The following is a 22,063-nucleotide window of genomic DNA, read 5'->3' on the forward strand; positions in this document are numbered from 1 at the left end:
CAGTGGGTCTAATTCAAAACCTTAGCCGAACACTAACAAAGAGATAAATGAAAAAAGTGAAGAATTCTATGTTGTCTTTTGCCGGTAGCGAGTGGACCCATCACAAAAGAAACAGCCTGTGTGTGTAATGAAATGTATCTTTCACTCCCAACATGTCCCCTCCGGTTTCCCGGTGATTAATTACTTTCCCGTTCTCACTCACCGACACAAATCCCTTCTCTCAACTCCATGATTTACGATAGCATTTACTTCTAACTCATTTCATATTTTTCATTCAAATTCACATGCTTCAGAAGTATCTTACCATAACAGATATTTGTTTTATTTAAATACAGTATATTTTGATATTAGTATTATTCTCTCCTTTCTTGTAAGATTCATGTTTAAGATTTTTTTTTATGTTTTCAAAAAAAAAAATTATTAGTTAATAATAACAAATTGTAAATTTCAAAGTTTAATTAAACTAATTGGATAGTTATTGACTTAATCCACTCTAAATTATAGTCACACAAAATAATATTTTTAAATATATGTGAAAATATAAAAAGTTATTAATATATTAACCTAAATTAGATTTTCGACTATAACCATGATTCTAGATCTTCACTAGATGCTGTCTAATTGCACAAGTTGTACTTGGACGCGGTGGTCCAGTTAAGCAGATCCAACGGTTCTGATTAGCTTCTTTTCATGGATCTAACTTAAACCGTCAGATCTCTAGATCTCATCTTCTCTGTGTGAATGAACGTAGCTGAAATTACGATCTTACACCACCTCACTCCTTGCTCTGCTCTCGTATATATAAACCTTCGACGCTCTTCCTTCACCTTCGTACTACTACCACCTCTCTCATTCTCCCTTCATTAGGTACGTTCTCACGTTCCTACTTCACTCTATCTCTCTCGAGTTCTTGATTTTAGATTCTAAATAGTGATAGTTTTTTTTTGCATACTCTGTTTTTTTTGAATTAGACGTATAAAAAAAATGGAATCGTTTTTGTTCACCTCCGAGTCAGTCAACGAGGGACATCCCGACAAGCTCTGCGACCAGATCTCCGACGCGATCCTCGACGCATGCCTCGAGCAAGACCCCGAGAGCAAAGTCGCCTGCGAGACGTGCACAAAAACCAACATGGTCATGGTCTTCGGCGAGATCACCACCAAAGCTAACGTCGACTACGAGACCATCGTCCGCAAAACATGCCGCGAGATCGGTTTCGTCTCAGACGACGTCGGCCTAGACGCCGACAACTGCAAGGTCCTCGTCAACATCGAGCAGCAGAGCCCCGACATCGCGCAAGGCGTCCACGGCCACCTCACCAAGAAACCCGAGGAGATCGGAGCTGGTGATCAAGGTCACATGTTCGGTTACGCGACCGACGAGACTCCCGAACTTATGCCTCTCAGCCACGTCCTCGCGACCAAGCTCGGAGCGAAGCTTACCGAGGTTCGTAAGAACGGGACTTGCTCGTGGCTGAGACCTGACGGTAAGACTCAAGTCACGGTTGAGTACTTGAACGAGAACGGAGCTATGGTCCCTGTCCGCGTCCACACTGTTCTGATCTCGACGCAGCATGATGAGACCGTGACGAACGAGGAGATCGCGGCTGATCTCAAGGAGCATGTGATCAAACCGGTGATCCCGGAGAAGTACCTTGACGAGAACACCATCTTCCATCTCAACCCTTCTGGTCGTTTCGTGATCGGTGGTCCTCACGGTGACGCTGGTCTCACGGGACGTAAGATCATTATCGATACTTACGGTGGTTGGGGTGCTCACGGAGGTGGTGCTTTCTCTGGGAAGGACCCGACCAAGGTTGACAGGAGTGGGGCCTACATCGTGAGGCAGGCTGCTAAGAGTATTGTGGCGAGTGGGCTCGCGAGGAGGTGCATTGTTCAGGTGTCGTACGCCATTGGTGTCCCTGAGCCTTTGTCTGTGTTCGTGGATAGCTATGGAACCGGGAAGATTCCAGACAAGGAGATTCTGGAGATTGTGAAGGAGAATTTTGATTTCAGGCCAGGGATGATATCTATTAACTTGGATTTGAAGAGAGGTGGTAATGGTAGGTTCTTGAAGACTGCTGCTTATGGTCATTTTGGAAGGGACGATGCTGATTTCACCTGGGAGGTGGTGAAGCCACTCAAGTCTAACAAGGTCCAAGCTTGAAAACCTGAACCAGTCTCAGGTTTAGCTTCTGCTTCACCTATCTCCGGATTATGTCTCCTTCTCTGTACTTTAGTTTTCTATAATTTAAATTGGGTTTACTATTTTTCTCTGAAGAAAAAAAAAATCTGAGCTATTGGGAATTTATATTATTTATTATTATATGTTATTGTTGTGATAAGAAAAGTTATAAATTTATATTTTTAAAATTTCTTGTTTCTTTTGAGCAGATGATTATATAAAATAATATATTCAAAGTTATCTTCCTTTGTTTGCATTATCAATTGTCAAAGATTTCGTATTTGCAATATTCTTTGAGGAGTCTTAACCAACACTTGGAGAATGCAATTTGTGCGAGTCAAAGACAGATGATACCAAGTTTGACTTTGGCTAAAAATGTAGAGATGAGAATAGGTATTTTTTATTTTGATCCAGCATATATAGACGGATAACAGTGAAAACTGGCAGTGATGCTTAGCAAGATAAATGGACCTCATAAGAGCTTTATTGAAAAAGAAAAATGGCACATAAAGCTTCATTTAAATGCAAAGAAAAAAGAAGGAAAAAAAAAGCTTGAGATTGTCTGCAAGAACCAAAGAGTTGATATTTCATAAAGAGAAAATTGTGATTGCAGTTGCTGTTACATTGATATCACAAAATTTATGAGAGAAATTATCTTGCTGAAAAACCTTAGCATACATGGGTCTTGTGCTCCACGGTCCCACCCTGGTCCTAATGAGCTAGAGTGCGCCAGAGCCAAGTAAACAGAGACATGATCTTTCATATTCTTGTTCTTGTTTCCATATAGATACAGAACCAGTTTCCTGCAAGCAAAACCGCATATTCTTTTTACACCGGCATGCTAAAACTAAAAGCAATACACAATGAATTACTAAATTCAAGGTATATGAACCAGAAAATAGAAACATATATGGTCCCTAATTCACATGGAAAATAGGAAAACCATGAGTAGAGAGACTTTAGTCAGGTTCATTACGCAGATATGACGAAGAGTGGGATGTAAAGTTGTTGTTTGAATAAAGTTATCCAAAACATAACTAATGACCACAATAATATGTTGAATTGGGTCCCAACAACGAGAAGCATGGGGGAAAATGAGGTATATTAAGGTTTTTAGATATCAGTCGCATGTTATGTTGATAATCCTTAACTAGATTTTGATCCGTGCTTCGAAAGCGCGGATATTATTTTTCACTTTTATGAAATATATTATTTGTTTGTAATTATTGAATTTATTTATTTTAATAAAAAATTTCTTTATAATAAATTCGACACATAGAATGTCTCTGGTAAACTATGTATTTCTCTAGTTTTGTTTTATTCACACTTCAATCAACATATTTATTTGGCTTGTTGTTAGAATAAATGATTATAGACTTTGATCTCTGCACCTCCGCGGATGTATATTTTAAAAAATATGATGATATTTGTTTTTCATGTAATTATTAGGGTTTGACAAAATGAATCCGAGGAACAGAACTGATACCAATTCGTAAATATAGTACCAAACCTGAATATAAATTGATTAAATATTTGAATTATTCAAAATTTTGTTAGTTAGAGAACCGAATCAGATCCGAACCGAAGTATTCGTGTACCTGAATTTATCTAAAAATAGATTTATATACTTATATATTAATTATTTTTATATTTAACGTATATAAAACATCAAGAATGATACTTTTAAATTGGTTTAAAATACTTGAAAATATATATAGATAGTCAAAAACAAATATCTGAAATAGTTAAAGTATACTCAAATCACCAAAAATACTTAAAATAATTATTGATTTCGTATCCAAAATTTTAAATCAAACCAATTGATATGTTAAGCTTAGGTATTCTGACATATGTTATTTAAATTTATAGGTAATATATTACTTTATTTATAGATTTTGAGAAATTTTAAATATATAGTGATTTAAAACTTTAAAAATAATTTAAATAGGTTATCCAAACTCAAACCAAACCCGCAAAGATCTGAATCAAGCTCAAACAAAAATTTAGAAACATCCTAATAGGAATGAAATCTTTGACCTCGAAAACCCGAAACGCAAACCGATCAGAACCAAACCCGTATGGATGTCTGAAAACCCATCCTTAGTCATTATTATATATCGTATAATTTCATCATATAATTAATCGTATTTTATATGTACCATCATATAAGTAATCATATAATTAAAAGTATTTAATATGTATCATCATATAAATAATTACATATATTATATTTTAAAAACTTAATATGAAATACAAAAATCATAATTTGGGTTGGTATTTCAAATTGGGCTTTGTATTGTATTTTTCTTATATATATTGACAACATTCTTTTATAATGGATTTAATAACTTAAGCTCATTACTTTTTCTATTTAATACTACTATCTTTGTTTCCAAATAAATTTTTTTTTTTAAAAGACTACAATCCATGTTTCCAAACACACCAAATATTTTTAATACTCTTATCCAAGTATCCAAACACACCGAAATTGTACTTCAGCTTTAATAAGATAATATAGATGAAAAGGGTTCGTTAATAATTAAAGAGAATAAATAAAGCGGTGTAAAGTGTAAACAATGATGTCATTACCATTCCCATTTCTGTTTCGGTTTAATCTTAACTGACGGGTTTTAAATCAAACCGGGAAATCGGTATTGTATTGTTTTACAATCCGACACTCATGGCCACGTGGCTCGACAAGGAATATCTATCCGATCCGACCACAGTGGTCCTCGTGTATCCGATTCTTTTACACTCCACTTTTTTTCTCTTTCCTCTTTTGGTTTGTTCAGAAAAAAAAAACAAAAAGGAAAGAAGAGCAACGAGAAAGCAGTTAGTTATAGCTAACGACGATGGCGAGAGAGACGTCGTCGACGCAATCATACAGCGAGAAATGGTACTGGGACGACCGCTACACGAACGAATCAGATTCCTTCGATTGGTACCAAAACTATTCTTCATTGTCTCCTCTCATCAATCTCTACCTCCCTCCTCACCCTACTCACCGTTCCCTCGTCATCGGCTGCGGCAACTCGGGTATATCCACACACGCTCTCTGTATTTCACTTTTTCGTTCTTGATCCGATTTTGATTCTGTTTGGTTCCGCTGCAGCGTTCAGCGAGGGGATGGTGGATGCTGGGTACGAAGATGTAGTTAATATCGATATCTCCTCTGTTGTGATCGATGCCATGAACAAGAAACACTCAGACCGTCCTCAGCTCAAGTGTACGTCTCCTCTCTGTTACTAATGCAATTCGAGAAAAAAGTTGTCGTCTTTATGTGTGTTGACTGTTTGATCATGTGAAAAGAAAAAACAGATTTGAAGATGGATGTGCGTGATATGAAGGCCTTTGAAGATGCTTCCTTTGATGCTGTGATTGATAAAGGTATCATCTTTTAGTAGATGTTTTGATTCAATGTTTCATGCAATACTAACATCTGTGTGTGTGTTTTCAGGAACCTTAGACTCAATTTTGGTGAGTGATGACTCCTTTCTCTTTACTTAATTGCTGATTTTCTCAATGAAAGTCTGATCCTTTTTTCATGTTTAGTGTGGGAGTAACTCGAGGCAACACTCAACGCAAATGATTGAGGAGGTTTGGAGGTAACTAACTATATATATATATCCACAAATCTATGGCATTGAATGTGTTGAATGGGTGTGTAATGAAACACTTTGATGAATAATAAAACTATAGGGTACTCAAGGATAAAGGAGTCTACATCCTGGTAACCATCTTCGTTGTTGATTATGTGTTGTTCTATTTGTTTAATGCCATCATATTTGATTTTATTAGAGATTTAAGTTATCTGCCAGATTACATATGGAGCTCCCAATTATCGGCTTCGGCTGTTTAAAGAATCATCACGCTCTTGGACTACAAAACTCCATGTGATAGGTCAGCTTGCTAATACATAAACCATCAGTTAATTCGTGTCTTGTGGATAAAAAGGTTCCATGTTCTTTGCCTCTTCTGCAGACAAAAGTTTGACAGATTAACAACCATTAGAAACGCCAAGATGGGAACTGACTAAACCAATTCCTCTAGATGATGAGGGAAGTTCAGTGGAGTCTGCAATTGGCAAAAGCCCTGATGTCCACTACATCTATGTCTGTATCAAGGTGTGTTGTTTGATGCTTGCCAAGATGATGTTTCTATGCTTGCATCTGGTTTTTATCTCATGAGTAACCTCGCCCTCTTTCAAACTGGCTATGTCTTTGTTCATTTGAAAAACTGTCTTAATCTTCAGGATGAGGCGTTGAAGACGGAGACAGAGGCAGTTTTGAAGTCATGAGAATCTTTTTTTGGTGCTCTTTGCTTCGGAACATATAGGTCCTACAAGGAACTTAGTTTTTTCTTTGTTGTATTTATGTGCAAGAGTAAAGACACGATGATATCTTGGGTTCATGTTTACTCCATAATTAGAGGAGGAAGAGTATGATTCAAGTTGAAGTACATTGAATTGGAAACCAAGATCATCAATGTTATGAATTCATTGAAGCTACTACTCCATTTACAAAGTTCTTTTATTAAAGCTAACCACGCTGCATTGTGTTAGCATACAATGAACGAGAGAGAGCGTATAACGATGAAAGTCAGCAACAAGTCTCTGCATCAGGATCTCTGGCTAACCTTGCGTCCTGTTAGCTTCTCTGACTCAAACAACATGTGATTGATGAGTCCACGAGCAGCACTACCAAAAATACAAAACATAAAACTTTTCTTGAGTCAATGCAAACTTTCCAGATAGATAGACGTATACGTACGTATATATGTGTGAGAAACATCAAACTTATGCCTCAATGAACAAAGACCAAACAAGTTATAGCATTCCTTCACTAGAGGCTTAAAGAGAAAGCGAAAAAACTCACTCATCCTTTAACTTCTGAATCTTCTCGGGGTCTGTCTCATTCATGTGTTTCTTAAATTGTTGCCTCACCATGCCAACCACCAGCTCAGTGTTGTGTTGCTGCAAGGCACAAACAAGTTAGCAGAAAATGAAAAATTCTTTTATCCGAACATTATCATAATAGGAACAGGAATATCAATGACAGTACACAATCCCACTGAAAGCAACACAGCAGTGTCTAAATCTGACAATAAGCAAAAGTTCAAATTCAAAGAGGTAAGAGAATCTCTCTCACCTGCTTACCAATGAATGTAGCTCTACGAAGACATTCACGGTACAACTAATCCCATAAGAAAGAGACGAATACATCAGTAAATTAAAAAAAAAAACAAGACACTGAGAGAGTAAACAGAATAAAGATGATACAGACCCTAACCACATTGTTAGCGAGCTCAGGAGGTAAAGATCCTTGTAGAGTCGGCATTTCCACAACGAGATTCAAACTACGTTTTCTATTCCTGTTACAGAAACATAAACCCTTAAACTGTAGTCACGAGGATCAAGCTTACTCTTTTTTTTAAAAAAACACATGATTAAAACAAAAAGCTGCGATCTTTTGTACAATTCGTGTATAAAAAAAAAAATCGAAACTTTGAACAGCAAAAGTTGGAAACTTTGAATCGCTGATTGAATCTCTGAATCAGTTGTGTGAATGAAAAAAAAGGCAGCGAAACTTGATTGAAGGAGAATGAAACATACGAAAGCAAGGACTTGTTAGACGGAGAGGGAGAGAGACATACGAATCGATCGAGTTCTTTGCCGGCGAGATGACACGGAGCTTGAGATAGACGGGAAGAGAAGCGGTGAGAGCTTCGGATTTTCAGATTTTCAATCTGGTCATAACGGGCCGAAAATATAGGCCCATTAAGCATTGTTTGACTGTATAGATCCAATACAATTCAGTTTCACTCCCGCCTAAATCATAATCTCAACCACTACGTATTTCTCTCCTCCGGTTTATGATATATTTTGTTTTATATTTTTATAAAAATTTAATTTTTTATTTATGTTTTTAATCATATTTGTATTTTTTTTAATCATATTTGAGCTGAAATTTTAAGCTGGATACAACTTTTCTCAACTGGTGATCTTTTTTTAATAGTATTGGTAATTTAAAAGAAACAAATAAATTGATGAGAAGAAACAAATTTCTTTTTGGTCAATAAATCTTTAGTAAATTTTATTTCTTTCATTGTCTTGATAAATTGACGAGAATGATTTAACTGTTTCAGAAATAAATTATTCCTTACTCTATTCAGCATATTCATTTTGAAAATAGTCACATAAATTTACATTTCAAGAAAGATATCTTTTCTCAAAAAGAAAAATATAATTTAGATTTGAAATTTCCACAAAATATGCATTTCCCTGAAATACCTTTGACAATATTACCATACGATCAATAAAAATCCGATGAAAAACAGTTTGAGTTTTACCCCAGTGCTCAAATAAAAAAAAAACAAAAGAGGTTTTCCATAGTTCATATCGATCGTTAGTCCTATATTCTTTCTACCTGGAGAGATATTGGGCCAGAAATCACTACTAGAAGATGGTGATGACGACCGACCTTCCATTTGATCTGGAAAACAAGATACTCGCCCGTGTTCCGAAAAAGTCTCCATCACAATGGCAAACTGTGTGTAAACGATGGTACACTCTACGCCAAGATCTACTCGCCAAGAAGCACTTGGCTCAAGCAGGAAGAGAGTTCATCTTATTGTTGAATACTAGTGTTTATTCAACAATCATCAACCTCCAAGACATTCGTAACAACCTTTATGATCGGTCCATGGAGTTTGGAGGTAAACTTGGATCCTTACAAGATTCAGATGATTTAAAAATACATGATATTTTTTATTGCAAGGGTTTGATCTTGTGCACTATGGTGGGAAACCAAACGCTCGTGGTTTGCAACCCTTGTAACGGTGAGACTAGGTATATAGAACCTAGGACATGCTATCACAAATCTGATTTTTATGCTCTTGGATACAAAGGCAGCAAGTCTTCTTGTGTTAATAGCTACAAGATCTTGAGGTATTGTCGTTATGACAACATGCAACTGGGGCGTAAGGTTTCCGAGTTTGAAATGTATGACTTTGTGTCTGACTCGTGGAGGGCGTTAGATGTTGATAAGGATGATTGGGACATAACCGCTCGTGGCGTGTCTGTGAAAGGAAACACTTACTGGGTTGCTACAAAAAAGGACGACCAGTTCATTCTCAGCTTCGATTTCACGAGAGAGAGATTTGGGTTTCTCCCTCTTCCGTACGAGAGTGCTGGTCCTGGTAATTTCTCGAGTTTTGAGAAGCATGAAGATACCGCTGTTCTGTCAGTTGTTAGAGACGAACAGCTCTCGGTGTTACATCAATATCTTCATATGGATTCATCTGAGATGAAGATATGGGTGAGCAATAAGATTGACACCAAAAAGGTGGCGTGGGCCGAGTTCTTGGTAGTGGACGTCGTGTTGTTAAATATTGTCTCCTTCTTGTTGGATGAGGAGCATAAAGTGGCAGTGTGTTGTAGTACAGAAAAGGATGATGAGGATGATGAGGATGAAGAGGATGATGAGGATGATGAGGATGATGAGGATGATGATAACGAAGAAGAGTATACCAGGATTTTCATTGTTGGAAAGAATATAGAAAGACATGTTTATAGTGAAGGGATTATAGATGGATCATGGCCACATATCATGAATTACGTCCCAAGCCAAATTCACATTGTGAAGAAGAGTACGCGCAAAAGCAAAAGGATACGAATTACAAGGAGGTTAGTCAAAAATATTAACTAATGTTTATTTTTTGCTTTTCTTTGTTCGAATGATCTTTTACTCAAATACTTTATAGTTGCATTGGATGCATATAGAAAAAGAGTAACTATCAAGAAACTAAATATCAGCATCTTAGCTTCATAGATTCATATACTTTGTTCTTAAAACGGAATGCTTAAATCTCACACAAAGAATTGTTCTCTTCTAAGAAAATTGCATGTTTAAAAGACTGCTTAAGGTATATATATATTATTATGTTTGGAGTTAGGGTTCTATTTAACTGTGTGTGAGCTTTAATTAACAGGCATGAACCGGAGGAAGGCATTTCTGCAAGAAGCGTTGAGGAAACAAAAGTGACACCCAAAGCAAAACCTAAAGCATATCGACGTTTCTAGGGTTGCTTTCAATGTCCCAAAATGGTTTCGGAAATGAAAGTGACACCAGACCTAAAGCATATCGAAGTTCTCTTTGCTATTGCTTTGAATGTCCCAAAGATTTCTTTCTTTTCCTTTTTTTTTTTTAATTATTGGAGAACCCCAAAGGTTGTAATACATTGAACTCATATTTAATTTTATAATCTTATTTTGACTCTCAAAATCAGAAAAAAATACACTGCTTTTGTAGTTTATTTTATTTAATGATGATCCTATTGATATCTATCAGATTAATGCGAAGGAGAACACAGACTCCCTTGAACTTGCTTCTTTGCTCCGTTGAGAGCTTAGTGGAATGGAGAAGTGTGGTCCAAGTCAAGGACCAAATGAACTTCATCTCATTGACACAATAGAATTGCTTCGTCAACACTGTAGCTGTCCAAAAAACAAGTCGAGAACCAACAAAAAGCTAGCGCGAATAGTAACCCTAATTTGATCATAGAGAAACAGAACCGGGTTAAACATTTCATTAAACCACAACATGATCCAACCAAATAGGAATCACATTTTTGCCATAAGCACTCCCCACATCTTAGAATACGCAAAACTATTCTTCCACATCCAAGAAATGGACTTTGCTTGCGTCAGAAGAAACATGTTTTCGATTTTACCTATCCCCGTTCTTCCCTCAGTAACACTCCTTTCATATTCATCTTTTTTCTCCCACTGACAAAGTCACAAAGGCGCTAGTCTACCAGCTCTGCTAAACTCTGACCCGATAACGTTCATCCTCGACTTAGACGGTCTTGTCCGTATGGTCATCCAAAATACGGTGTTGTTGGGGGTACAAGAACCTAGAGATCACGAAAGGCTGATCCAAACCTCAAGATTACGTGACAGGTTATAAATGCATTAATGCCCTCTAGAAACCTAAAGGGTTTGTGAGCTCTAAGGACTACCTGTTAGCAAGTAAGGTGGCTTTTGAAGCCTTTGATAGTATAACTGTGTGTGAAGATGAGCTTGAAGGACAGCCAATGCCAGGTGATGTGTATCCACGCAGTTTGATGTTTGAAAGAATGTAACATTGATAAGATTTTCTCCGACCTTCTGACGTTTTGATTCTATACATTTTATTGCAAAAACTATTAAATGTCATTGACTCTGGTGTTATAACCTAAAAAAGCCAATAGATGCATACGCTCATTGTCAAATTACAACGTCTTATATTAGAACTTGTGATCAGATATTTAATATTAATAGTCAAAATAATCATAGATAGCTTATCTCTGCACTATTTCTAAGAATAGCAAAGTTTTTGTCTATCTTATGTTAGAATTTGTGGTCTAACTAAGTATCAGAAACAGCAATAATCCTGTCCAAGAACATGTATTGATAGTTCTAGTGGAAGCAAACAATCGCAAGCATCTTACCGGGGAGATGACCAGAGCTTGAGATAGACGGAGAGAAGCTACTAAGTTCACTCAACGGTGAGAGCTTCGGATTTTCAAATCTCAAACTACGTACATTCAGGTCAGAAATAAACTGGCCGAAAATATAGGCCCATTAAGTCATTCAGTCCCATTCCCGCCTCAACCTTAATCTCAGCCGTTCACTATCTTGCCTCTAGTTCTCGTCTTTTTGTTCAAGTATATAAATAGATATCTGGACAATTGTTCGTTTATCCGGCTGCTTCCATCGGGAAGACGACAAAGCTATGTCAACTCCGTCATCAACCACTGATGATGACAAATCGCAGTCGTTGTGGCAATCCTCCGGTTTCTATTCCTCACTTTCGCCACAAAAGAAGAAGGCCAAGGTCCAATGGTGCTACTCGCCGGCCGACTAATAATCTCCTACTCTCTACCGTGTTACGAGCTTATTTTGGGGGGTGATTGGTATGAGCTGTAATTTATGTTTTGGACTGTAGAATTTAAGTGATAGGTCTTTTTGCTGTATTTTTTTTTTGTAATTCCAAGCCCAGTTCACATTTTAAAGAAGAGTATGCCCAAAAGCAAACGGAAACGAATTACAAGGAGGTTTGTCAAATATATTAACTAAGTTTCTTTCTTGCTTTTCTTTGTTCTAATGATCGTAATCAAATACTTTATATTTTGATTGGATGCATATAGAAAAAAGTAGTTATTAAGAAAGTAAACATCAGCAATATCTTTGCAGTTTGCTTCATAGATTTATATATACTTTAGTCTTAAAACGGAATGCTTAAATCTCACACAAGGATTGTTCTCTTGTAAGAAAACTTTCATGTCTAAAAGGCTGCTTAAGGTATATATATTATTATGTTTCGGGTAAGGGTTCTCTTTAACTGTGTGTGAGCTTTTAATTAACAGGTATGAACCGGAGGGCAGTTCTGCAAGAAGCGTTAAGGAAACGAAAGTGACACCAATAGCCAAAGCTAAACGAGTTCCTTGGGTTGCTTTGGATGTCCCAGAAGCGTTTAGGAAACGAAAGTGACAACCATACCTAAAGCATAACGAAGTACTCCTGCTGTTGCTTTAAATGACCCAAAGATTTAAGCTTTAAATTAAAGACAACGCATTTTAGTTCATTTTCACTTTTGAGAATCTTCAAAGAATTTTATTTATTGGTGAATTTACTATCAATTTAATCATATTAATGCGAAAGAAACACACACACACACGATCTGTTGTTGAAGTACTTGCTTCTTCGATTAGATACTTATCTTAGCAGCTTCGTAGAGATGTGGAATGGGTAAGCTATATAGTTCAAGTCAAGGAACAATTGGAGTTTCTTCTTGTTGAGACAATATAATTGCTTTGTAAAGCGCATCGTCAACACCGAAGCTTTGTGGCTAATGCTTTGGTCTTCGCAATTGTTCATGAACTCTAAACCTCACTCTAATCTCGTATATTATACGTAGTTTAACGCACTATCGTAATATTCCCGTAATTAACCATTATGCATGCAATACTTATTTGTTTGTCCATGACTCCATGCCGATGGGAACATGTTTGATATATAATCTGCTAATTAACTATCAACTATTTGAGATGCATTAATTTTTAAAAAGGCTTTTTTTTGTTCGAATAAATTTAACATTCTTCAAAAAAAAAAAAACTATTAAACCCTCTATTTTTTGTTCAAATAAATTTAACATTCTTCAAAAAAAAAAAACTATTAAACCCTCTATATTTAGTACCAATTGCGAGTGTGTTAAATAATCAAAAACCCAATTTGCTCTTTTTGCAGTCCTGAGAACGCGTATCACACTTTTACCACAGCCCCTATGCATATAATACTAAGGAATAAGTAATTAAGTACTCCCCATATCTTAAAATACGCACAACTATTCTTTCTACATCCAAGAAAGTGGACTTTTCTTCCACCACAAGAAATATGTTTTCGATTTTACCTCCCCTATCTGCCACTCCTTTTCATATTTTTTTCTCCGACTAACGAAGTCACAAAGGCACTAGTTTACCAACTCTGCTCAACACGTGAATTTACAACACCATCGACTCTGTATCCTTGAGACTAAAGGTAGGGTAAAGAAGGTTGTTAAATTTCAATCAGCATCCAGATTTATTTTCAAAGTGTTGAAATGATATTCTTTTATCTGAACATTATCATATTATAAACACCAATATACCAAATCTGACAAGGCAAGCTCATATTCAGCACAGAGAATCTCTCACCTGCTCCAAAAAAAAACAAAAAAATATCTCACCTGCTTACCAATGAATGTAGCTCAAAAAACATAGCATCGACTAAACAAAGAAGAAACAAAAGTTAATAATCTAGACACTGTGAGTAAATAGAATAGATGATGCAGACCCTAACGACATTGTTAACGAGCTCAGGAGGCAAAGAACCTTGTAGAGAGTCGGCATTCCCACAAGAGATTCAACTATGTTTTCTTTTCCTGTTACAGAAACACACAAAACTCGCGTTATCAATCAAAAACATAAACTCTATAACTGTTATTAAGTATGATGAAGTGGTTTACACATTATGTTTAGGTTTAGTGATAACCGGTTTGTACCGGATAGATGATAGTCGTATATAATCACTTGTACATTGATATTTTACTCTTAACAGAAATAATATTCATTTCCAAATCCTCTCGAGACTTCATTGTCTTCCTCACTGAGAGCTTCATTTCTGTTCAATCTCAAGTTAACTAAAATGGTATCAGAGCAAAGAAACACCTGATTTCACGCTCATATCATCTTCTGCTTCGTTCGTTTCAGATTGATCTTCATCGATTGATCAGTTTTTCATCTTCCTTGGCTTGATCTGTCACTCAAGCTTCGGTTTCATCAAATCATCTTCAGCGAGCCCCAATCTCTTCGGTAGAGTTCCAATTTCTCTGATTCGAGTTCTATTCTTCCGCTTTCAAGATTGGATTTCCTTGACTGTTCTGATTTGCTTTTGTGAAACGATTCGTTTCGTCGGATCGTCTCCACTCCGAGTTCGATTCTGGTGGAGTACCAGTTTGTCAACAGAACTTGGATTATTCACTTCACGATCCTCATCTATGCTGATTCGAGCTTCGTCATCTTGTTTCCTGTGCGATTCTTTGCTTATTTCTATCTGTTTTGAGCACTGAATCGATATCAATGGTGAAACTGGATAGCAATTTCAAGTCTCGTATGGCTACATCGGATTCGTTGAAGTTTTCATCACCGAAGGCTCGTAACGATCCTTCTGGTTCTTCGTCACCTCTGATTACTTCTGTATGTCCATGCCAGAGTAATTTTCGAGGTTCAACACCGGATTCACCGGTAATCTCATTTTTGAAGACTCGAGTGCAGCCTTATGGCTCAGTGTTAGCTCGTGGTTGTTCAGATGTTCAGGATCGTGCAAATTGTTTGCCGATTTCACTCTCTCTCGGTTGTTCCACCGATCAACATACAGCTACTTCGATGGTGATTGCTCACAAGGTTGGGTGTTACACTGGTAAAGCAAGCTTGTATGCTTGGAACTCTTTCATTTCTGAAGATGTTTCTTCCGTTTTCGTTGATCTCATGGCTGGCTTAGTGATGAACTCGTATTCATTGTTTCCTGGTTTGATTGAACTCATTGTTCCACCAGAAGTTATTCTCCTCTACGGATCTCTTCCACGGCCACCTGAGAGTTGCTTCATCTCTTGTTCCTTGCACATATTCCCTGTTCTGGTATGTGATTGGTTTATACCCTCAGTCTCTCTGACTCTAGATTATAGAACATTGCGATGTGAGATGGATTCAGAAGCTAGTTATAGGCATCAGAATCGTTGTAGACAGGGGGAGCAACTTAAGTTTGCTGTTGATCCATGCTGCTTAGACCTCTGTGATTGTCAAGCTGAATGTCATAATATTCTGCTCCTAGAATCTCTGGCTTTTAAAGTAGATCTCCTGATTTGGATGAACTTAAGAGGATTGCAAGTGATAGCTCCTCTTGTTCATGGTTCACTTATCATCGTCTATGCCATTAAAGATGCTGCACTGGTTCAACAGTTAAGCTCCTGGTTCCGTTTGATCTCAATTGAGAAGCAACAAGCTTATGCAACAATTGGTTTATGGCTGAAGTATATCAAGATGATTGTTGGTTTCAAGACTTTGAGTGCGCACTACGTGACGTTGTTGTCCAGTGTTGCTGAGAGCTTGACTTTGTTGTGTGATCCACACATTTGGAGTGATGTGCAGTGTGAAGATGTGTCTTTCTTTCTGCATAAAAGACATGGCGTTCAAGAGCTTTTTATACCATGTTCTAGTGATGATTGTACTGCTGCTGCAGTTGGTACATTGATGAATGGCGTCAATACAGTTTATAAGTTTTTGCTTGGTGGTTATGTCCTTAATCTCATAGCAGAAAAGAGAATTATGCAGGTCAGTATTCAAAGTGACAGAACCAAGATATCTGGCCTTGAGCTACTGCTGAAGCAGAGCTTGTCTCAAGCTTTTCTACACCTATTCAACGAGGACTATGGCTTCCTCAGATGCATATATGTGATTATTTCTGCTCGTTTTGGTTTCTTAACTGAGATTCCTTATGGTTCATTGCCAAGACCACCAGATGAGCTTCTTGTTATCAGTTTCAGTCTCCTCTACTTCACATTGTGTTCTTCATGTCCAAGATGTAATGGCTTACATCTTGAGGGGGAGTATTAAGTATGATGAAGTGGTTTACACATTATGTTTAGGTTTAGTGATAACCGGTTTGTACCGGATAGATGATAGTCGTATATAATCACTTGTACATTGATATTTTACTCTTAACAGAAATAATATTCATTTCCAAATCCTCTCGAGACTTCATTGTCTTCCTCACTGAGAGCTTCATTTCTGTTCAATCTCAAGTTAACTAAAAACTGTACTCAATGATCGAGTCTTACGGGCATAGTGACCGGAGATTGAGATAGACGGAGCCATGGAGAGAAGAAGCAGAGTGGCGGATGAAGAATCGAATTTAGTGGGGGGCACAAATAAAGTTTTCATTATATTTTGTTTTCAGGTTGGGGGCACTTCTATATTCTTATAGTAATTGTTAAAGAAAATTAAAAATTAGTTGGGGGCACGTGCCCCCGTACGTTATACTGTGCGTCCGCCAGGGTGGTGAGAACTTCGGATTTTCAGATTTCAAACTCAGTTCCATTAAGAAAAGGGGCGAAAATATAGGCCCACTAAATGATTGTTTATGTTACCAACATTTGGCCCAGTATATTTAGTCTCGTTCCCGCCTACATCATAAATCTTAACCGTTAACTTATCTCACCACCAGTTCTCATCTTTTTGTAGAATAAAAATATTTTAAAAGAACAAATAAATTTAAAAAAGATCTTTTTCTCGACAGATCATTTGTAAAAAAAAAATTATTTCTTTCCTTTCCTAAATATGCAAATTGATGAGAAGAATTCAGTGTTCCACAAATAATTATTCCTTACTTTATTCAGTACTAGGATCGACCCGCCCTACGGGCGAGATGTGGATTTTAAAATAATTTTAACAGTTAGAGTATATGTTTAATAAACATTGTTTATTTAATTTTTTATATTTTTTTACATTTGTTAAAAGCATGTATGATATCCTAATATATCATTTAATAAACATTGTTTGTTTAATTCTTTTATATTTTTACATTTTTTATTGTGAGACGTGTATGCGAGTTTGATATATCGTTTGATTTAGTTTGAAATTGGATAAGTAAGTGGTAGCTACACAATAGTTAAAACTATGAACTCTGAACACAGATAATAACTGTTTCATGTTTGCCGCCAAAAAAAACTGTTTCATGCTTCGTCTATACTGATAAATATATATTACTTTACCTTTTATGTTTTTATTCCTAAACATAAACCTGGTAAGAGGAATGTATTCATAAGAGTAATTTTTTTTCTGGTAAAAATAAAGTAACCCATATCTTGAACATTTTTTATGTTTTTCTAGATGGAAATAATCTAATTTCTTTTTTTTACTTAAAAAATAAAGCAAACAATAATATAATTTGCTATCTATAAGCAATATAATGGACAAACATCCGAACCTTAAAAAGTAGTAACATTTCTCTTAACAGAAAGTAAGTTAACCAATCTAGGTACGCATACAAATAAATATTACGATAACTGATTCACTACAATTTTCTTATATATAGAATTTTATATATACAAATAAATATAGATACCTGGATCTACAGCCAAAAGTACCGGAGTTAGCAACCGTACTTCAATCATACACATCTTCATTGATAAACATGAGAACTTATAGAAGCTTGTTTTCTTTTTTGCAGGGACTGTTTCGTCTCCGAGATCAAATGTTGCAGAGTATGAACATAACTATGTTGTGGTCTTTTAATACTTTAAACTAAACAATGACTTTCCAAATTAAGCAATGCTTATTGGCCGGAGAAAAATTCCACATTGCTAATTACACTCCTGTTAAGAGATCTAGTGTTTACACAAAACTAAAGAACCTTAGAACACAATTTTATTATTTTTATCTATGTACTGCGCAGTCTTCAGAACAAATTTAGATTAAGAGTATAAAACACTCGTTTCACTTTTATTTTAACAAAATAAATGCTCAATTCAGAAACACAAAGATATGAGTTTTAGCCTTTTAGGATATGAAATCTGCACATCTATCTATAAGGGAATCATCAAGGTTTGGATATGAAAGGACGGTGCTCTTTTGATTGAGGATCTACCTTAAGCGAGAGATTGTTACCATGAAGTAGATCGCAGATCTTTGAGTACATCAAGAACATGTGACAGGTCTCCTCCACCACCACTGCATTGTGATGCAATCCTTGAATTTTCCTTCAGCTCAACCTTCTGAAACATACACTGCTTCTCTGCCTCAGTTTGGTCAACCTCTGTTTCAGATAGTTACTTGCGCATTCCTCCTCAAACTTGTCCATTTCCGTAGTACATTCTTTACAACATCTCAGCCTCCCGTTATGCTTTGTTAGCTTTAAGCTGGAAGCCTCTGCTAGCTTTAGCTTCGCGATGCTCTCTAACTCGTCTATATCAGGTTTCTTCTTATGCCAGATCGATACTTGCAACATTTCTTTGTTTTGTATGCCTGTCCATTGAAAAAAAAATATCAGATTCCACATATGTCTCATATCCTCGTACTTCCAATAATCCTGTGATGAACTCTTACACCTTCCACTCATCTAAATACAATATGTGTGAAAGAGAAAAGATTCAAAAACTGAGAAAGAATAAAGGATCTCATATGTAATCACACTCACCAGAGAAATTTGGAGAACCTCGGCCAAATACACAGACTCGCCCTTAATCCTTTGGTTAATCAATCTGAGGTGAGAAATAGTCTAGTGCTTGTTCATCCTCTGATACATGACCGTGAAACAAATTTTAATCAACAAAAGGTACACTTAAACTTAACAACAAAGAGAAAGTGTTAGCAACGAAGAACTCACTCAGACTTATACTTCTCTCTTGTTATGCGCAAGTGGGTATAATTTTTTTGAACAGAAAGTGAAGCTATTGGCAGACAATGGGAAAGTTAACATACAGATGTGATGAGATTATACCTGTATGTTCAATTACAGAATGTGCACGCACCTGAAACATGGTAGATGACCACATGCGCAATTGCAATCCAAAAGAAGCATAAAAAAAAACATCAAACAGGAAAATCATGAGATTATGCTCTAGACCGGATATAAAACAAATCCGTAAGATTGAAATACCCAATCAGATGGAGAATCAAATGCCAATATCATATGGGCCTTAGCTTTATTTCTGCGTCTACCAAGTGTTGAGACTTTTGAGCTTGTTGACACTGTCTTCAAGCATAACTAAAGGGACTGAAATCATCTTTTTCACCGGAAAGAATCAGATGCGGCTTCCGCCTAAGCAAACAAACAGCAGGAGAAGTCACCGGGAACTGCAACGGGGATGAAGACTTCACCGGAAAATTGTGCCAAATTGACGACGGGACATGGCGGAGGAGAAAGAGAGATCGTGGATATGGGTAGTTTTAATGATTATAATGAGAGTAAAGGCGTAGAAAACACAACGATTTCAGTTACAGAAACGGATTAGAATCTGGATCGTCGCCGTCTCAGCCGATCGAAGTGAAACGAAGAACACGAATCACCACGGGTTAGGGTTCGTGTAAAGTTACGTGGTCCCTGGGCTGCAAAACGAAGCGAGAGTGAAAGCCCAAGAGAAGCCCGTACGCAGCGTTTCATTAATTGAACACGTGTCAGCACGCCATGCAACGAATTTGTGAGGTGGCGGCTGATGTGTCGAGAGGAGAGAAACAACCATCTTTTATATAAATAGATATTTTGTTTTGAAAAATAGTCACCCATAAATCTACATTTCAAGAAAGATATCTTACCTCCAAAGGGAGAAATTCTCGGAAGATAATTTCCCTATAATATACTTTTAACAATTATAACACGACTATGATACAACAAAAGCCTAATGAAAAAACAGTTCTAGTTTACTCTAGTTTTGGTGTTCAAAGAAAAAAACAAAAGAGGTTTTCCATAGTTCATATCGATCGTTAGTCCTATATTCTTCCTGCCTGGAGAGATATTGGGCCAGAAATCACTACTAGAAGATGGTGATGACGACCGACCTTCCATTTGATCTGGAAAACAAGATACTCGCCCGTGTTCCGAAGAAGTCTCCATCACAATGGCAAACTGTGTGTAAACGATGGTATACTCTACGCCAAGATCTCCTCGCCCAGAAGCACTTGGCTCAAGCAGGAAGAGAGTTCAACTTATTGTTGAATACTAGTGTTTTTTCAACAGTCATCGACCTCCAAGAGATTCATCACAGCCTTGATGATCCGTCCATGGAGTTTGGAGGTAAACTTGGATCTTTACAAGATTCAGATGATTTAAAAATACATGATATTTTTTATTGCAAGGGTTTGATCTTGTGCACTATGGTGGGAAACCAAACGCTCGTGGTTTGCAACCCTTGTAACGGTGAAACTAGGTATGTAGAACCTAGGACATCTTATCACCAAAATGATTTATATGCTCTTGGATACAAAGGCGGCAAGTCTTCTTGTATTAATAGCTACAAGATCCTGAGGTATTGTCGTTATTGCAACATGCAACTGAGGTGTACGGTTTCCGAGTTTGAACTGTATGATTTTATTTCTGACTCGTGGAGGGTTTTAGATGTTGATAAGCATGATTGGGACATATCTGCTCGTGGGGTGTCTGTGAAAGGAAACACTTACTGGGTTGCTAAAAAAAAGGACGACCAGTTCATTCTCAGTTTCGATTTCACAAGAGAGAGGTTTGGGTTTCTCCCTCTCCCATATGAGAGTGCTGATCCTGGTGATTTCGTGAATTATGAGCATGAAGATACCGCTGTTCTGTCAGTTGTTAGAGACGAACAACTCTCGGTGTTACATCAATATCTTCATATAGATTCATTCGAGATGAAGATATGGGTGAGCAATCAGATTAACACCAAAAAGGTGTCCTGGAGCGAGTTCTTGGTAGTGGACGTTGTGTTGCTAAATGTTGTCAGCTTCGTCTTGGACGAGGAGCATAAAGTGGCAGTGTGTTGTAGTACAGACAAGGATGATAGTGAAGAAGAGTGTACCAACATTTCCATCATTGGAGAGAATATACAATGACATGTCTATGGTGAAGGGATTATAGATGGATCATATTCATGGCCACATCTCATGAATTACGTTCCGAGCGCTGTTCACGTTGTGAAGAAGAGTACGCGCAAAAGCAAAAGGAAACGAATTACAAGGAGGTTAGTCAAATATATAAACTAATCTTTCTTTTTTGCTATTCTTTGTTCTAATGATCTTACTCAAATACATTATAGTTGCATTGGATGCATATGGTGAAGAGTAGTTATTAAGAAACTAAATATCAGCATTTTAGCTTCATAGATTCATATACTTTGTTCTTAAAACGGAATGCTTAAATCTCACATAAAGATTGTTCGCATGTAAGAAAAACTGCATGTTTAAAACACTGCTTAGGTATACATATATTATGTTTCGTGTTAGGGTTCTCTTTAACTGTGTGTGAAAATTAACAGGGATGAACCGAAGGAGGGCATTTCTGGAAGAAGCGTTGAGGAAACAAAAGTCACACCCAGAGAAAAACCTATAGCATATCGAAGTTTCTATCCCAAAAAGGTTTAGGAGATGAAAGTGACACCAGACCTTAAGAATATTGAAGTTCTCTTGCTGTTGCTTTCAATGTCCCAAAGATTTCTTTCTTTTCCTTTTTTTTTTTAATTATTGGAGAACCCCAAAGGTTGTAATACATTGAACGCATTTTAAGTTTATATCTTATTTTGACTCTCAAAATCAGAAAAAAAAATAGACTGCTTTTGTA

General features: G+C 36.8%; 5 protein-coding genes and 1 pseudogene across 19 annotated transcripts; 4 read left to right on the forward strand and 2 right to left on the reverse strand.

The window, feature by feature from the left end:
- Positions 1-726: 726 nt before the first annotated feature.
- LOC130502303 (S-adenosylmethionine synthase 2-like) lies at positions 727-2,372 on the forward strand. Its single transcript, XM_056997077.1, has 2 exons — positions 727-867; positions 972-2,372. Exon 2 carries the CDS (start codon positions 985-987, stop codon positions 2,164-2,166), a length of 1,182 nt encoding a protein of 393 aa, XP_056853057.1. The 5' UTR covers positions 727-867; positions 972-984; the 3' UTR covers positions 2,167-2,372.
- Positions 2,373-4,956: 2,584 nt separating this feature from the next.
- On the forward strand, positions 4,957-6,691 carry LOC108832349 (uncharacterized). Of its 3 annotated transcripts, XM_056997070.1 has the most exons (9): positions 4,958-5,220; positions 5,297-5,410; positions 5,503-5,571; positions 5,642-5,661; positions 5,737-5,789; positions 5,884-5,914; positions 6,003-6,084; positions 6,166-6,308; positions 6,437-6,691. In XM_056997070.1, the coding sequence occupies exons 1-8, from the start codon at positions 5,037-5,039 to the stop codon at positions 6,183-6,185; spliced, it is 573 nt and encodes a 190-aa protein (XP_056853050.1). In that variant the 5' UTR covers positions 4,958-5,036; the 3' UTR covers positions 6,186-6,308; positions 6,437-6,691. The 3 variants fall into 3 exon arrangements, with proteins under 3 accessions (XP_056853051.1, XP_056853049.1, XP_056853050.1); XM_056997071.1 differs by lacking the exons at positions 6,166-6,308; positions 6,437-6,691 and having other exon boundaries at positions 4,957-5,220; positions 5,992-6,084; XM_056997069.1 differs by lacking the exons at positions 6,166-6,308; positions 6,437-6,691 and having other exon boundaries at positions 4,957-5,220; positions 5,884-6,084.
- On the reverse strand, positions 6,584-7,999 carry LOC130502299 (uncharacterized). Of its 2 annotated transcripts, none has more exons than XM_056997072.1 (5): positions 7,796-7,999; positions 7,467-7,554; positions 7,332-7,376; positions 7,059-7,156; positions 6,584-6,880 (listed from the first exon to the last, which is right to left on the reverse strand). In XM_056997072.1, exons 1-5 carry the CDS (start codon positions 7,966-7,968, stop codon positions 6,802-6,804), a joined length of 483 nt encoding a protein of 160 aa, XP_056853052.1. In that variant the 5' UTR covers positions 7,969-7,999; the 3' UTR covers positions 6,584-6,801. The 2 variants fall into 2 exon arrangements, with proteins under 2 accessions (XP_056853052.1, XP_056853053.1); XM_056997073.1 differs by having other exon boundaries at positions 7,837-7,953.
- Positions 8,000-8,450: 451 nt separating this feature from the next.
- On the forward strand, positions 8,451-10,357 carry LOC108836153 (F-box/kelch-repeat protein At3g17530-like). The gene is made up of 2 exons (XM_018609353.2): positions 8,451-9,868; positions 10,174-10,357. Exons 1-2 carry the CDS (start codon positions 8,646-8,648, stop codon positions 10,262-10,264), a joined length of 1,314 nt encoding a protein of 437 aa, XP_018464855.2. The 5' UTR covers positions 8,451-8,645; the 3' UTR covers positions 10,265-10,357.
- Positions 10,358-18,169: 7,812 nt separating this feature from the next.
- Positions 18,170-20,013, reverse strand: LOC130502298 (uncharacterized). Of its 12 annotated transcripts, none has more exons than XR_008940209.1 (4): positions 19,418-20,013; positions 19,259-19,289; positions 18,956-19,004; positions 18,170-18,783 (listed from the first exon to the last, which is right to left on the reverse strand). XR_008940209.1 is itself a non-coding variant. In XM_056997068.1 (3 exons), exons 1-3 carry the CDS (start codon positions 19,349-19,351, stop codon positions 18,521-18,523), a joined length of 468 nt encoding a protein of 155 aa, XP_056853048.1. In that variant the 5' UTR covers positions 19,352-20,009; the 3' UTR covers positions 18,228-18,520. The 12 variants fall into 12 exon arrangements, 1 of the variants encoding a protein (XP_056853048.1); XR_008940207.1 differs by lacking the exon at positions 19,259-19,289 and adding an exon at positions 19,145-19,208 and having other exon boundaries at positions 18,170-18,877; positions 18,956-19,054; positions 19,290-20,013; XR_008940202.1 differs by lacking the exon at positions 19,259-19,289 and adding an exon at positions 19,145-19,208 and having other exon boundaries at positions 18,228-18,783; positions 18,956-19,054.
- A 212-nt stretch (positions 20,014-20,225) lies between these two features.
- Positions 20,226-21,867, forward strand: LOC130502302 (putative F-box/kelch-repeat protein At3g17540; annotated as a pseudogene).
- The last annotated feature ends 196 nt before the right edge of the window (positions 21,868-22,063 follow it).

The sequence above is a fragment of the Raphanus sativus genome, unplaced genomic scaffold (genome assembly GCF_000801105.2).
Source record: "Raphanus sativus cultivar WK10039 unplaced genomic scaffold, ASM80110v3 Scaffold0491, whole genome shotgun sequence".
Taxonomy (NCBI): domain Eukaryota; kingdom Viridiplantae; phylum Streptophyta; class Magnoliopsida; order Brassicales; family Brassicaceae; genus Raphanus; species Raphanus sativus.

Bases quoted from the DNA above. Each gene is read 5' to 3' on its own strand.
- LOC130502299 (XM_056997072.1), bottom strand. From the start codon at position 7,968: ATGCTTAATGGGCCTATATTTTCGGCCCGTTATGACCAGATTGAAAAT. The intron at 7,555-7,795 runs GTATGTTTCATT...TTTCTGTAACAG, and splicing joins TCTAACAAGTCCTTGCTTTC to GAATAGAAAACGTAGTTTGA. The intron at 7,157-7,331 runs GTGAGAGAGATT...TGTGCCTTGCAG, and splicing joins CTACATTCATTGGTAAGCAG to CAACACAACACTGAGCTGGT.
- LOC108832349 (XM_056997069.1), top strand. From the start codon at position 5,037: ATGGCGAGAGAGACGTCGTCGACGCAATCATACAGCGAGAAATGGTAC. The intron at 5,572-5,641 runs GTATCATCTTTT...GTGTGTTTTCAG, and splicing joins TGATGCTGTGATTGATAAAG to GAACCTTAGACTCAATTTTG. The intron at 5,790-5,883 runs GTAACTAACTAT...ATAAAACTATAG, and splicing joins ATGATTGAGGAGGTTTGGAG to GGTACTCAAGGATAAAGGAG.
- LOC130502303 (XM_056997077.1), top strand. From the start codon at position 985: ATGGAATCGTTTTTGTTCACCTCCGAGTCAGTCAACGAGGGACATCCC.
- LOC108836153 (XM_018609353.2), top strand. From the start codon at position 8,646: ATGGTGATGACGACCGACCTTCCATTTGATCTGGAAAACAAGATACTC. The intron at 9,869-10,173 runs GTTAGTCAAAAA...TTTAATTAACAG, and splicing joins AGGATACGAATTACAAGGAG to GCATGAACCGGAGGAAGGCA.
- LOC130502298 (XM_056997068.1), bottom strand. From the start codon at position 19,351: ATGTTTTTTTTTATGCTTCTTTTGGATTGCAATTGCGCATGTGGTCAT. The intron at 19,005-19,289 runs GTGCGTGCACAT...GATTAACCAAAG, and splicing joins GGTCATCTACCATGTTTCAG to GATTAAGGGCGAGTCTGTGT. The intron at 18,878-18,955 runs GTGAGTGTGATT...TATTGTATTTAG, and splicing joins AGGTTCTCCAAATTTCTCTG to ATGAGTGGAAGGTGTAAGAG.